The following is a 15444-nucleotide window of genomic DNA, read 5'->3' on the forward strand; positions in this document are numbered from 1 at the left end:
AGTGGCTAAAATGAACAAATCAAGAGACTACAGATGCTGGTGAGGGTGTGGAGAGACGGGCACCCTCCTGCACTGTTGGTGGGAATGTAGACTGGTGCAGCCGCTCTGGAAAACAGTGTGGAGGTTCCTCAAAAAACTATCCATAGACCTCCCCTATGACCCAGCAATAGCACTGCTAGGGATTTACCCAAGGGATACAGAAGTGCTGATGCATAGGAGCACATGTACCCCAATGTTCACAGTGGCACTGTCAACAATAGCCAAATCATGGAAAGAGCCTAAATGTCCATCACCTGATGAGTGGATCAAGAAGATTGGTTATATATACACAATGGAGTACTACATGGCAATGAGAAAGAATGAAATCTGGCCATTTGTAGGAAAGTGGATGGACCTCGAGGGTGTCATGCTAAGCGAAATAAGTCAGGCGGAGAAGGACAGATCCCATATCTTTGCACTCATAGGTCTAACAGGAGAACAGGAGAAACCTAATGGAGGACCATGGGGAGGGGAAGAGGGACACAGAGTTGGGGAGAGAGAGGGATGCAAAACCTGAGAGACTGTTGAATACAGAAAATGAACTGAGGGTTGAAGGGGAAGGGGCAGGGGGGAAAAGAGGTGGTGATGGAGGAGGGCACTTGTGGGGAAGAGCACTGGGAGTTGTATGGAAACCAATTTGACAATAAACTACTTAAAAAAAATAAAAATAAAATAAAAAACTGTGAGAAAAAATAAAAATTGTGGGAAATATATGTAATAAAATTTATGAACTTAAAGTATATAGTTCAGTATTAAGTACATTCACATTGTTTTGCAGTCAATCTCCAGAACTCTTCTCATTGTACAAAACTGAAATTCTACCCATTAAACAACTCCCCAGTTCCTTTTCCTTACAGCCTGACAGCCACCTTTCTAGTTCCTATGACTGACTACTCTAGGTACCGCATGTAAGTGGAATCATATAGTACTCTCATGTGTATAACTGGCTTATTTCACTGAGCATAATGTCCTCAAGGTTCATCCATGTTGTAGCATGTGTCAGAATTTCCTTCCTTTTTGAGGTTGAATAATATTGCATTGTATGCATATACCACATTTTGTTTATCCATTTGTCAGTGGACTTTTGGGTGGCTTCGACCTTTTGGCTACTGTGAATAATGCTGCTATGAACATGGGTGTACAAATACCTTTTTGAAGCCCTGATTTGAATTCTTTTGGATATATTCCCAGAAGTGGAATTGTTGGATCATATGGTAATTCTATTTTTAATTTTTTGAAGAATCTCCATAGTATTTTCCATAGCAGCTATACCAATTTACTTTTCTGCCAACAGTGCACAAGTGTTTCTGTTTCTCTGTATGCATACCAACACTTGTTTTTCTTTAAAAAAATTTTTTAATGTTTGCTTATTTTTGAGAGAAAGAGAGCATGAGCAGGGGAGGGGCAGAGAGAGAGGGAGACACAGAATCTGAGGCAGGCTCCAGGCTCTGAGCTGTCAGCACCGAGCCCGGTGCGGGGCTCATACCCACAAACTGCAACATCATGACCTGAGTTGAAGTCAGACACTTACCCAGGCACCCCTGTTTTCCTTTTTTAATAGCCGTCCTAATTGCATTTTGATTTATAAATAACATAGTTGGCCTCTGTTAGACTGATGGTACATAAATCTTTGTTTAGATCTCTTATTTCTTCATAAGACCTACAAGTTGAATTACTGGTGAAAGTGTATGAACTTTATGAGGCATACATATTGGCAAATTGCTTTCTAGAAGGATTGTATCAACTAGTATTAGGATCCCTCATCAGCATTAAGCATTTTTTGTTACATTTATTACCCACTTTAATTGCTTCTGTGGTTTCTATATTCATAGTTTTTTGGGTTTTGTGCATTCTGAGTAATTTAAAATTTATTAAAAAGTTTAATATGTGGGAGACTTGGGTGATTTCGTCGATTGAGTGTCTGACTTCAGCTCAGGTCGTGATCTCATGGTTTGTGGGTTTGAGCCCCGCATGAGGCCTGTTGTTGTCAGTGCAGAGCCCACTTCAGATCTTCTGTCTCTCTCTCTCTCTGCACCTCCCCCACTCAAGCTCTCACTCTCTCTCTCAAAAATAAACAAACATTAAGAGTGTCCTTAAAAAATGTTCTGTGTAGTAAAAATCTTCTCAGACAATATGATCAGAACCATTGTTAGTCAATCAAAATATCAGAACCAGAAAAGCATAAAAATACTGTACCCTAAACATTTTGTTTTATATATAAGCATATATATATACATATATATGCATACACACACACACACACACACACACACACACACACACATGTATACACCAGAGTCTTGTCTTTGAATAGAAGTTTGGTATAGGTCAGCTGGTTGAAGAACACTGTCACCTTTTGATATTGGTGTTGGATTTTTTTTAGACAACATATCCATAATGCACCATTTAGGATTTCAGTTTCATTTCCCTCCATTAGATTGTATATTTAAAGACACTTTGATGCAGTCTTGGTGTAGTGTGCTTTCGTATTTTTTCAAAATTTTTCTTAAATCTTTTATGGTTTCTCACCCATATCTAATTTGAAACTAATTGCTTTAATAACTTTAATCAAATATTTCTAAAGCGTTTAATTTAGGGGCGCCTGGGTGGCTCAGTTGGTTAAGCGTCCGGCTTCAGCTCAGGTCAGATCTCAGGGTTCATGGGTTCGAGCCCCGCATCAGGCTCTGTGCTGACAGCTCAGAGCCTGGAGCCTGCTTCAGATTCTGTATCTCCCTCTCCTTCTGACCCTCCCCTGCTCACGCTGTCTCTCCTTGTCTCTCAAAAATAAAAAAATAAAAATAAAGCGTTTAATTTAGTTTACATAGAAACTACTCAGTATCTTTAAATTCATATTTTGTCTGTGTGCCAGACATTTAAGGTACATAAGTACAGGTTTGCCATAAACCGACATAAGTGCATGTGAAAATTGGATATATGAGAGAAGCGCATTGCGGATCACTCAGCTGAGGATGAATTGGTCGGTAAACAGTGTTGGGACAACACTGTTTTATATCCTTATGACAAAAAGAAATTGGATCTCTGCCTCACATCATAAACAAGTTGATTACTTTAAGATTTATGTATGAAAAGCAAATTGTAAATGCTTTTACAAGAAAATATAAGAATATGGTTTTGACTTGATTATAGAAGAATTTCATTTAATGCAATCAACAGAAAAGATTGACACATTCAGCTTATTAAAATTCAGCTCTTTGCAAGAAGACAAACCACAGATTAGGAAAAATATTTGCAAAAGACATCTGTTGAAGAAACGTTACCCAAAATACACAAAGAGCTCTTACAACTCAACAGTGAGAAAATGGATCGATAGCCTGATTTAAAAATGAGCAGAGGGACAAGACATCTCACCTAAGAAGATATACAGATGGCAGAGAAGCATGTGAAAATATACTCAACATTATATGTTATTAAAAAATTGCAGATTTAAACAACATTGAGATGCCACTTATTAGAATGGCCAAAATGCAAAACACTGACAGCACCAAATGCTAGCAAAGCTGTGAAGCAAGAGAAATTCTCATTTCTTGCTGGTGGGAATGCAAAGTGGTACAACTCTTTGAATGACAGTTTGGCAGTTGCTTAGAAGCTAAATATATTCTTAGAATATGATCTAGCAATTGTGCTTCTTTGTATTTACTCATATGAGTTGAAAACATCTATCCACTCGAAAACCTACACCCATGTGCGCGCGCACACACACACACACACACACCCTGCACACAGACGTTTACAGAAGCTTTATTCATAATTGCCATGGCTTGGAAGCAACCAAAAAGTTAACCAAGAATAAATTGATATATCCATACAGTGGAATATTATTCAGCACTTAAAAAAAAGATATGAAAAGATGTGGAGGAACCTTAAATGCATATTACTAAGTGAAAGAAGCCGATCTGAAAAGGCTGATAGCTATGATTCCAACTGTATGACATTCTGGAAAAGGCAAAACTATGGAGACAGTGAAGGGATCACTGTTTGCTAGGAGTCAGAGGATGGGAGGTCAGAATAGGTAGAGTACAGAGGATTTTTAGGGCATTGAAACTATTCTGTATTATACTACTGTGGTGGATGCTTTTGTCATCATGCTTTTATCAAAGCCGATAGAGTGGACCACACCAAGAGTGAACCTTAATATAAGCTGAGGATGCAAGGTGATAATGAGGTGTCAGTGTAGGTTCATGATTGTAACAGATCTACCACGGTGGGCTTGCATGTTGATAGTGGGGGAGGCCGAGCATTTGTGAGGGCAGGAGGTATATGGAAAGTCTCTGTACCTTCTGCTCTAAAACATAAAACCTATTTGAAAAAAAAATTCAGTACTTCTCTTTATCAGATGACACCCTAAAGAAGTGAAAAGACAAGTCACAGGATAGAGAAGATACTTCCTCCTTAGAAATAAGAAACGTGAAAAGATGTTCAACCTCATTAGTGATTAGGGAAAGGGAAATTAAAACAACTGTCTCCATATGATTCATTTTATATGGCTAAGGAGTTTAGATAATGCCAAGTGTTAGTGCATAGACAGTGGGGACTCTTAAACATTAAGGGTAGTGAACATCATCTTTTGAACAGTTTAGCACTGTTTTGTAATAACAGTAATAAATCCATTACATGTTAACATGAATTATATATATTTAGATGAGAAACAACTGTTTCCAAAAAAAATTAGTGAATTTTTAAATTTAACTTAATTAAGCTTAATTTAATTTAATTTAAACTAGTGAATTAAAATTGTTTTACATTTTTGCAAATCTCTTTGATGTCTGGTTTAATAGGAGACAGCTGAATTTTCATATCTGCTTCACACATTCCATTAGCCCACAGGATGCTATGGTCATCACACATCATGCAGTCTCCGGAATACCTATGATCTACTCTTGATTGAGAAAAAGTCAAATAATGTCTTAGTGTTGTTATGAAATAATTTTGGCCCTCAGGCCCCCACCACACTTTGAGAATTACTATGCCAGAGAGTAGGCTACTAGCCATGAGTATCCAGTTTGTAGGTAGCTGTTGTTATTAAAAGGGATGATTGAAGAATAAAATTTAAGCCGTAGTCTTGATAGAGAGTAAGAGAGCTTCCACCATGTAACAATTGTTTAAATCTCAGTGTCAGTTAACTCAGTTGTGCTTGGCACTGCTTACTTCTAGAAGAAAACAACTAATAGAGTCACTTCTGTTTTCCCTCCTCAGGGCAACCCTTCATGAATTGACTGCATATTCCTCTAGGCTGGAGGGTTTGGGGAGGAGAGGGGTTTGTATGTATGTGTGTATGTGTTTATATAGTTATTTTTGTGTACTTTTGAAGAATAATGTGTTTTCTGTGTTTCAGATCTATATAAACATAGTCTGTCACCTAATTTTAAATGTTGAATGTGTAAATATGTATTGTTAAACCTTTATGCAAGACACAGAGGGATACAGATCTTAAGTTTTTAGTTAAAATTTTACTTTTTTCTGTTAATTTTGCCTGGTTTTCCAAAATGCATATTGCGTTTTCTCTTTCAGAATCCTTGAAAAATGGCTCTGCTGCAGATGGTGGGAATAAAGTTTATTCCTTTCAGAATAGAAAACCCTCTGAAAAGATGTCTAAATTAGGTATGTTGCTTTTCTAAGAAGGTGTATTTTACCACATTCCCTCCAGTTATCATCCTAATGCATTTCCTAAAAGAATGAGAAATATCATTTTATATCATTTTCAAGCATATGTAAAGTCAGTTCTTTTTCATGCTCCAATGTCTTTTCTTTAAATGTTTGTTTATTTTTAAGACAGAGAGAGTACAATCAGGGGAGGGGGGCAGAGAAAGAGGGAGACATGGAATCTGAAGCAGGTTCCAGGCTTTAAGCTGTCATTACAGAACCTGACACAGGGCTTGAACTCACAGACTGGAGATCATGACCTGAGCCAAAGTCGGATGCTTAACCGACCGAGCCACCCAGCGCCCCTGCCTCTCAGCTAGGTTTTAAGGTTTTCTGCTCTCAGCTAGGTTTTAAACTTCTCTTAGTAGGAATCCTGTCTTTGTTTTCTTCCCACATCTAGCCATAGGTTCTGAACAAATTTTTAAATTCACAGATACTCTGAATTTATTGACTAAGAATTTTATACTACATAAAGAAAAATGTATTATAGAAAACTATATAAAATTGTTACAAATGGGCTGTTGTAACAATTTTCTTACTCAAGTTACCACTTACCCTAATTGTACATGGATTACTGATTTTCTGAAAACTAGACTAAAATAAATTACATGCAACATTAAAATTAAACTGTCAATCCAATTCTTTTAAAAAATTCAGGCTGCACTTTATTTGGGTCCTGTGGTATAAGGGGCCATTTTTTAGACCTTTGAGGAAATAAAATAACATGTGAAAGCAGTTTGAGAATTAGGTCCATAAGTATATGACGGTTTGGGAACAATCAGAAGCCAAGAACAAGGGAATAATAATTACCCTGTAAAATGTCAAGTTGTATAATAGGGCTTGTGATCTGTAATTGCAAAACACCAATATATGCAATCATTCTGACCAGTAACCAGGTAAACATTCAAGATGAAGTGGAAAACCTTGTTTACAGTAATGAGGGACATATAAGAAGTGTTATATGTTATTGAATATTATTATTGAATATTGAATATTGAACATAATATTTAATCATTTGCAAAATTCAGCTTTTTTGAAAGGTATAATATGAAATTCATTATTAATTCTGAACCTAACATGATATGTACAGTTGATCTGTTAAGAAACAGATATATAATCCACATTAAGAAATTAACAGTTTTTCAATCTGTAAAAATGACTGCATTCTTTATAGGATCTTTGAGAAACCAGAGATGAAATGCTAAAATAATTACTAGAGAAAGAATCAGATAGACACCAAGACTAATCTGAAACCCCAGAACAATGACACAGGACTAAGAACATTGAAGAAAAAGAATAGTGGAGAGAGGAGCCCCAGAGGAGTAACCAAGTAGAAGTTATTCAAGTAGATAATCACCATGCACATACTAATGATCTATGTCTTCTATTCTATGGGCTACAAGAACCTTCAGTACTGTTGTATTAGGCATTTCTGTCACAAATTAAAGAAATGCACAGTCATAAAAAGATGGCTTTCAATTTGAGACTGATCGTCTTTTCCAAAATCTGTATTCAGTTTGGACTTGCGTTTAGTTGTGATTCTCTTTAAAGAGTATTTTTGGGCACTGGGTGACTCAGTTGAGCATCCAGCTCTTGATTTCAGCTCAGGCCATGACCCCAGGATTGTGCGACTCTGTGATGAACATGAAGCCTGCTTAAGATTCTCCTTTTTCTCTCTCCCTCTCTCTCTCCTGCCCTTCCCTTGCTTGCGTGTTCTCTAAAATTAAAAAAAAAAAAAGTTTGACTTATTTATTGTTGTTAATTATGTTTACATCTAATTGTACCAGTGAATTAGAAGGCCTTATTATTATTGTTTTTAAAATAATTATAACCTGCCAGGAAATTCCATATTGTTGTATATAAATGATTAAATATAATTGGGCTAATCAAGATATGGGACTAGAAATACACTAGGAGTTAGATTGAGAGGCTTTGTAAAATACATGTTTGGGATGAGTAAATAAATGCAAAAGAAAAAGAAAAGAGCAAAGGTAGAAATACCAAGTAGAAAGGGCAGTAAGAAGTTCAACAGCTTGGAGAAAGAGATAACTTTAGGGAAATTGAAAATAGATTGGTTGATAGGATCAAATAATAGCCTAATGAGAAGCTCTCACTAGACAAATAAAATTTTAAAAATTTCAGTATGGGGCACCTGGGTGGTTCACTCGGATAAGCCTTTGACTCTTGATTTCAGCTCAGGTCATGATCTCATGGTTCATGGGATCAAGCCCTGCATCTGGCTGTGTGCTGACAGCACGGAACCTGGTTGGGATTCTCTGTCTCCTCCTCTCTCTGCCCCTCCCTCACTCATTCTCTCTCAAAAATGAATTAAAAAAATTTTTTTAATTAAAAAATATACCATAGTTATTTTCTTAATAGCATGAGGGGCATGTGGAATGGAGCCTAACTAAGGAATAGATTTTCATCTCCCAGCTTAACACACACTGGAACGTTGTTCACTGAGAAAAATGGTATATGCTATTCCATATATCCCTCTTTAAAAAAAAAAAAGTACAGTTGAATTCATGTAAATTAAGGCCACTTTACTGACTCAAGCTCTTTCTAACCTATTTCACACAATTTGTCTTCCAGACTTGAAATTGATCCAAAATACTCATGACAGTCCCCACAAATGTTCTACCTTTTAAAATACATTTATTTATTTATTTTGAGAAGGAGAGAGCAGGGGATGGGCAGAGAGAGAGGGAGAGAAGAGAATCCCAAGCAGGCTCTGTGCCATCAGGCCAGAGCCCAACAGCGGGCTTGAACCCACAAATTGTGAGATCATGACCTGAGCCAAAAGAATCAGATGCTTACCCAACTGAGCTACCCAGGTGCCTCAAGAAAGTATTTTTAAAGGTAAAGACTATATTTTTCATATAAAATGGCCTTTTATGTTTAGAAGCCAGCTATTTAACCTGATGCTCCATTACAGAAACAGCTATCTGCTCAATGCTCTATTTTATACATTATTCATATGTATTATAGAATTTTAGAGATAAAATATACCACATGTTATGGGAGATTTAAGAGTTTTAAAGCATAATCTTAAATATACACCGCTTCCATTTGATTTAAATCCCATTTTCTGGCGATTCTTTCTTACCCCCTGGCAAAGATATGCCTCGAGTATATGATAAAGAAACTGAAGGAGTGTAAAGTTGTCAATGGAAGGGAGATGGAGAGAGGTTGACAGTTTTAGAAAGCAGTAAGGTCAAAGCTCTTTATTTGTTTTTTTTTTTTTTTAGACAATCTGTAGATAATTGAAAGAAGACTAAGGTAAAAGAGGCAGTACTCTTAATATGGATAGGTTTATTTATATTCTTGGTAATAGTAGCAGGCAGGTTTCCCTCCCCCCAAGAATTTATATAAGTGAAATAAAGCTATCTCCTCCCTTCATCTGCTTAATCTTAATCCCCCCTTAATCATCCATTAAAGATTGCTTTATATATTTCTTTTGTCTGTTTACAGCTTCAGAACTAGCAAAAACACCAAGAAAAAATGTTTCAGTGAATTTGAAGAATGATCCTGAAATTATGATAAACATTCCTCAGTGTAGCAAGCGTAAGATTTTACCTTGGTTCTTTAATAGTTTTCATAGTTGCTTCAAGTTATACCTTTTTTACTTGTCTAAGTACGTTTGTATATATTTTCTTTTCTGTTTTGAAATTTTATTGAACAAAATGCAGTTAATACCCCCAATGTGTGCCCTAGCATACCCATATTTAGCCATCAGTAAAAGGGGGAAATATCTGTGCTGATTGAAGTTGATTGACAGGGCCGATTAGAAACAGTCTTAAAATCCTTTTATATTTGCTTGAGTTACTAAATGTTCATGGAAAATTTGCTTTGCCACATTCTATTTGAAAGAAGGCTTTAGGGATTTGGAAGTCTAACAGTTTGTGGACAATTGTGGGGCAGTTTAATGAAACTAGACTCTGATGAAAATTGAAGTGTTCATGGTAAGTAATGTCTTTTTGTTTTATTCTTTAGGGCAGTCTCCTTCAGACAAAGTTCAGGTAAAGGTAAGCAACTGACTGAAAGCTAGCAAAAGCCTTAGTGTTACAAAGACATGATGAAAAATATCCACTTCATCTCTTAATTTATATAGTGCTTTATAAGGTATTTGCCAATTAGATACCTTACATTAGATGAAGAATCTCAGGTTCAGAGAGGTGAAATGACTTGTCTAAGTTCATCTAACTGGGAAAGAGAAAAGCTAGAAAATGAAGCCAGGTCTTCTAGCACTGTTGGGCCATTTCTGTGTCAGAACTATTCCTATGTATTTTCAGGACACTGTTGAACTGGCTGAAAATTGTATGGACCTTGTTTTATTCTGTTTTTATACATAATGTTCTATTATTTCTTGAGGGACTGATCCCAGGTCCATTAAATCCATTAATACATCCTTTGATAATTTACATTTTTTTTACATTTATTTATTTTTGAGAGAGTGAGACAGAGAATGAGTGGGAGAGGGGCAAAGAAAGAAGTAGACACAGAATCCGAAGCAAACTCCAGGCTCTGAGCAAACATTTAGCACAGAGCCCAATGCGGGACTTGAGCCCATGAACCATGATATCATTACCTGAGCTGAGGTCGGACACTTTGACTGACTGAGCCAGCCAGGTGCCCCCAGAATTTACATTTGAAAACAAAGTTGGTTTTGGTAAATTCTTTCCAGGGTAGCTGAAAACAATTGACAGTTTTTATCCACTGTGTTTTTGTGATTTTGTTTTTTCATTGTGCCTTGTCCAGTGGCCTCGCTGGATATGAGCAAGCCTACATGGGCATGGACAGATCCAGGGCAGTGAGTCTGTGAGTGTTGAGTGTGTCCAGGCCTGGGTGGCTGTAAATTTAGACATGTTCAGGCTAAGCTTGGGAAACCCCTTGTAAGAATGTGAGTATTGGAAGGGAAAAAAATGGAGTGTAGACATTCAGGGCCATGGTTATGGCCTATGTGCAAATGTCTTGTTTAGGCAAGTCTAGATGTGAGATTAGACATGTCAGAGCCTCCTTTGCCTTTAACAATGCTTTTTTTCCTGTATTATTGCTTGTATGCTGTATCGCTATAAAATAACACCTATTCCCATAATCCAGTCAAGAACTTAGATATAGTGACGCATTCGTTTTCAAGGTATGGATCACAGCACATTAGTGGATCTTGCCATTTCCCTAAGAAACCATCAGAAAACCTACAACAATAAGAGACAACATCTGTAACCATTTTAATGCGCTGTCTTAGAAGGGAGAGTTCCGGAGAGAGTGTGTATAGGGCTTAAGGACCTGGACTTAAAAGGTTTAAGGCATGACTCTCAAGGTGGGGAATTGATCTATATTAGACTAAATTCAGTACATGGTATTTGAGGATTGGTGGACACAATAAGGAGAGGGTCTTGAACTGCATTTTGATGAATGAACTACTATTTGATGAGCTCTTTGCCCTGCTGAGTAATCTATTATCTTAATTGGAGAACAGGTTGCCCGAATTGTCTAGATAAATTAGTTTGTGTAAGTTTCTATAGCAAACACTGAAGTAAGTTGAGCAAGAGTTTTCTGAAACGGTTATTTTGACACAGGTGTTCTCAGACTTGATAATTTAGCTATATGGAAGCAGGCTGTCTCGACTCTCAGTCTTGAGATGAGTTTAGTAGGTCATGAGCTACAGTTTAAAAAATGAGAGACTAAAATTGAAAATGTCTATTTTGTGAGTATTATCGCATTATAATTTGTTTCAGTTATATAACTGTGCACATGTGTACTGGATCAAGATGACAAAATGTAAAAACCTTTTTTAAGGATTTGGATCAAAAAAGTTTATGTTATATACTCATTGGGCTGAGTTCATTTATTACAGTGCTGTTCTTAATATCCCACGTCAGAATTCATTAACATCTGAAACTAGCGCCAAGAACCTACCACAAGACAACAGACTTAAATTTTTTGTCTCAATTTCATATTGCCAAAATAACACAGGGTACTTTATCTTTTTATCGGTACTGTGAAAACTTAATATGTATAAGTTTACTGGTGTTTAAGTATTCTGTGAGGAAAAGGAAGATAGACTTTGTACTTCTGTATTTAAAAATTTTTAAGTAATGAAGTAAATTGTATAGATCTGTTTCTCTGCTCCTCACAGAAAGTAATACTTAAATACCAGAAAATTGCTCACACATTAAAAGGTCCATATGTATAGGTGTGCCCATTGCTTTGCTTACTCATTATCACTGGATACTACAAGCATTTTTAAAAAAGAACTGTTCTGCTCATCTGATGGGTGAAAGTGGTTCAAAAGTCTCATTCATATACTTAGGGTTTTTTTTACAAAATAATAAATACTTTATAGATGTCTAGAAGTCAACTTCTGGAATCGCTTTAAAGAATCCTTTGGAATTTGTTGTTGCCATATACTGTTTTTTCCTGACAGATTCATTTGTCATTGTTTTCTACTTCTAGGAATTAGTCTCATCTAAAAGGTAGTCTAATGAAAACAAGTATTTTTCTTCTTTTTTAGCTTCTTTCACTCATCCGTCATTAATTTCCCGGTCATCATTATTATTTGACTATTGAAACTATGTTGCTTTATTTTTAAACAGAACAATGATAAAAGTGAATTTCTATCAACAGCACCTAGTGGTCTAAGGAAAAGATTAATAGGTATGTATTTCTTTTTAAATTGAGGTTTTTGGGGCATCTGGCTGGCTCAGTCAGTTAAACATCCAACTCTTGATTTTGGCTCAGGTCATGATCTCATGGTTTGTGAGTTCAAGCCCTGTGTCAGGCTCTGCACTAAAGCTGAATATTTGAAAAATCTCAAATCTGAGCTATTTTTGCAGAACCTGCTTGGGATTCATATTCCCTCTCCCCGCCCCTTGTTTCCCTCCCCCTTCCCCCCCACTTGCTTGGGTGCACACACTCTCTCTCAAATAAACTTAAAAAAGAACTGAGTTTTTAAAAAAGCACCTAAACAAGGGGCAGTAATAGTTAAGTGTTTAGGTTCTAGTCTTAGACTGCTTGCTTTTTATCTTTAACTTGTCACTGAGAGATCTCTCTCTGCCTGTTTTTTCATTTGCAAAACAAGGACAGGAACAGTACCAGCCCCATAGTTCTAAGAGTAATGGGAAAAAAAGATGTCAGAAGTACTTAGTATAGGACTTGACTTTGATATGTGCTTAACAGGTATTAGCTATTACTATCCTTTTTTTTTTTTTTCTTAAGTAAGCTCTGCACCCAATGTGGGGCTTGAACACCCGAGATCAAGAATCTCACGCTCTACTGACTGAGCCAGCCAGACACCCTGCTATTAGTATCTTTTATTATTATCACTACTTACTTCTCTTCATGAAAAAAAAAGATATGTTCATTTCTTCAAATAAACTGTAGATTCCTTAAGGGCAAGAACTATATCTTATATATATTTAAAAAAAGATTTTTTTTAAATTTATTTTTGAGAGACAGAGACAGTGCGAGCAGGGGAAGGTCAGAGAGAGAGAGGGAGACACAGAATCTGAAGCAGGCTCCAGGCTCTGAGCTAGCTGTCAGCACAGAGCCCGATGTGGGGCTCGAACCCACGAACCATGAGATCATGACCTGAGCCAAAGCCATATGCTCAACTGACTGAGCCACCCAGGCGCCCCAATATATCTTATATTTTTAACTCCAACACCTAACACTTCTGTTTTTTACATTATAGTCAATAGATATTGAGGTTAAAAATGTATCTCCAATAAAATAACATGCCTTTAAGGGTTTTGAGATAGTTTTGTAAGTGGTTCTGTTGATTGTTTAGAAATTTTATAATGAAACCATTTTAAATATTCATAGTTTTACTGAATGCTATAGAAAGCCAAGTAAGTTCCTGCCTTCTAGGAAGTTAAAAATTATTTTAGGGGCACCTGGGTGGCTCAGTTGAGCGTCCAACTTTTGATTTCGGCTCAGGTCATGATCTCACAGTTCATGGGATTGAGCCCTTCACTGGGCTCTGCACAGACGGTGCAGAGCCTGCTGGGGATTCTCTCTCTCCGTCTTTCTCTCTCTCAGAATAAATAAACTTAATTCTTGTATCAACTCTGGGATGGAATGTGCTTTTGTATTAATAGTATTTATAGTAGTTACCATTTATTGAGTCAGGATGATGTTTTCAGTATAGTCAGCAACAGAAGATTCTACAATAATGGCTTACACCAGAGACATTGAATTATCTCACATCATGAGAAGCCTGGGGTACACAGTTCCATGGTTGAGGTAACTCAACAGTGTTGTAAAGGACCTGGTTCTTCCTGTCTTCTTGCTGTGCTACCAGCATTTTTCACCTTTCAGTTTGAATGCTTCATATTGCAAAATGGCTTATCTAGCTTTAAGCCATTGGTATAAATAAGTGGCTTTCCTTCCATAAGTGAGGGAAATCTTTCCCAGAAACTTCTAGCAAATTTTCCCTCAAGTTTCATCGGTTATATAGCCAATGCTAGTTGCAAAAGAGGTATCTGGCAAAGGAAAAGATAATTACCGTGATTATTTATCCCTTAGGGTGAGACACATTGCCACATATTACTAAACTGTTAGTTCTGTTAGTAAGGAAAAAGGAAAGAGAATGTACTAGGTATGACTGGCAATTTCTGCCACAGTTCCTGGGTGTCAGACGTCGTTTCACCAGAAGTGAAATTCTTTTATTTCCAAGTCCATGCACTTTCCATTACCCTTCAATGCCTCTCTTGTCAAACTGTCAAATTTTCCCAATTGCTTTTTTGCCCCACAGTTCCAGGGTCTCATTCTGACAGTGAAAGTGAATATTCTGCTTCCAACTCGGAAGATGAAGGAGTTGCACAAGAATATGAAGAGGACACTAATGAAGCCACATTGAGCCAAAAGATTGCATCTCAGAATAGAGTAGTTTCAGCTCCTGTTTGCAAAGAAACACCTTCTAAGAAAATGAAAAGAGACAAAACGGTAAGTGGAGACTTTAAGGAAAAATTGTGCAGTATTTTAAAGATAAGCTACCTAGGGGCACCTGGGTGGCTTGGTTGGTTAAGTGTCTGACTTGGGCTCAGGTCATGATCTCACGGTTCGGTTCGTGGGTTCGAGCCCCACATCAGGCTCTGTGCTGAACTCTTGCTCAGAGCCTGGAGCCTGCTTTGGATTCTGTGTCTCCTTCTCTCTCTCCCCCTCCTCCGCTCATGCTCTGTCTCATTCTATCTCTCAAAAATAAATACATGTAAGAAAAAGTTAAAGATAAGCTACCTAAGAAAAGAGATCCAAATGGGGGATTAATATAGTTTTTCCTTTACTTTTATATTTTCTCAGTCTTTCACATAAATGCCCCTATGTATTTGTGTCTGTTTCTCAGCTTTCTATTCTGGCCTCACTGCGTGCATATTCATGTGTCAGTGCCATGTGCTAAAGGGTTCATCTCAAATCAGTTGTAAAAAATGAGCTTTTAAATAAATTTTGATTGGATAACTGGAAGTAAGACTTCTCAGTGTATACCTTTTTATATAGTTTTATTTTTGTAACATTGGTGATATGTTCAAGTCAGTTTAAGTAGTAAGCAGCGTGGCTGTGGATCCATGTTGAGTTGTTTGGAAGAACATCATACGCACCGTGACCCGAGGAAAGGCTGACTATCCGGTGCTCTGTGTAAAGGTTCGGAGCAGTGTAGGAAGCCTACTGAAGGTTCGGAGCAGTGTAGGAAGCCTACTGCCGGGAAGGTTTCCATCCCTTCTTACCGCCATGGAGGTTGGTTCTGCC

The 15444-nt window shown here is 37.2% G+C and overlaps 1 protein-coding gene across 1 annotated transcript in view; it reads left to right on the forward strand.

The window, feature by feature from the left end:
* The window catches only part of ORC2 (origin recognition complex subunit 2), a 43754-nt gene that overhangs the window by 9714 nt on the left and 18596 nt on the right, over nt 1-15444 (forward strand). The window contains exons 5-9 of the mRNA XM_029934107.1: nt 5569-5658; nt 9172-9264; nt 9694-9725; nt 12297-12357; nt 14456-14646. Coding sequence (XP_029789967.1) covers nt 5569-5658; nt 9172-9264; nt 9694-9725; nt 12297-12357; nt 14456-14646 — 467 coding nt within the window. The remainder of the gene's footprint in view (nt 1-5568; nt 5659-9171; nt 9265-9693; nt 9726-12296; nt 12358-14455; nt 14647-15444) is intronic.

The sequence above is a fragment of the Suricata suricatta genome, chromosome 3 (assembly GCF_006229205.1).
Source record: "Suricata suricatta isolate VVHF042 chromosome 3, meerkat_22Aug2017_6uvM2_HiC, whole genome shotgun sequence".
Classification (NCBI taxonomy): Eukaryota; Metazoa; Chordata; class Mammalia; order Carnivora; family Herpestidae; genus Suricata; species Suricata suricatta.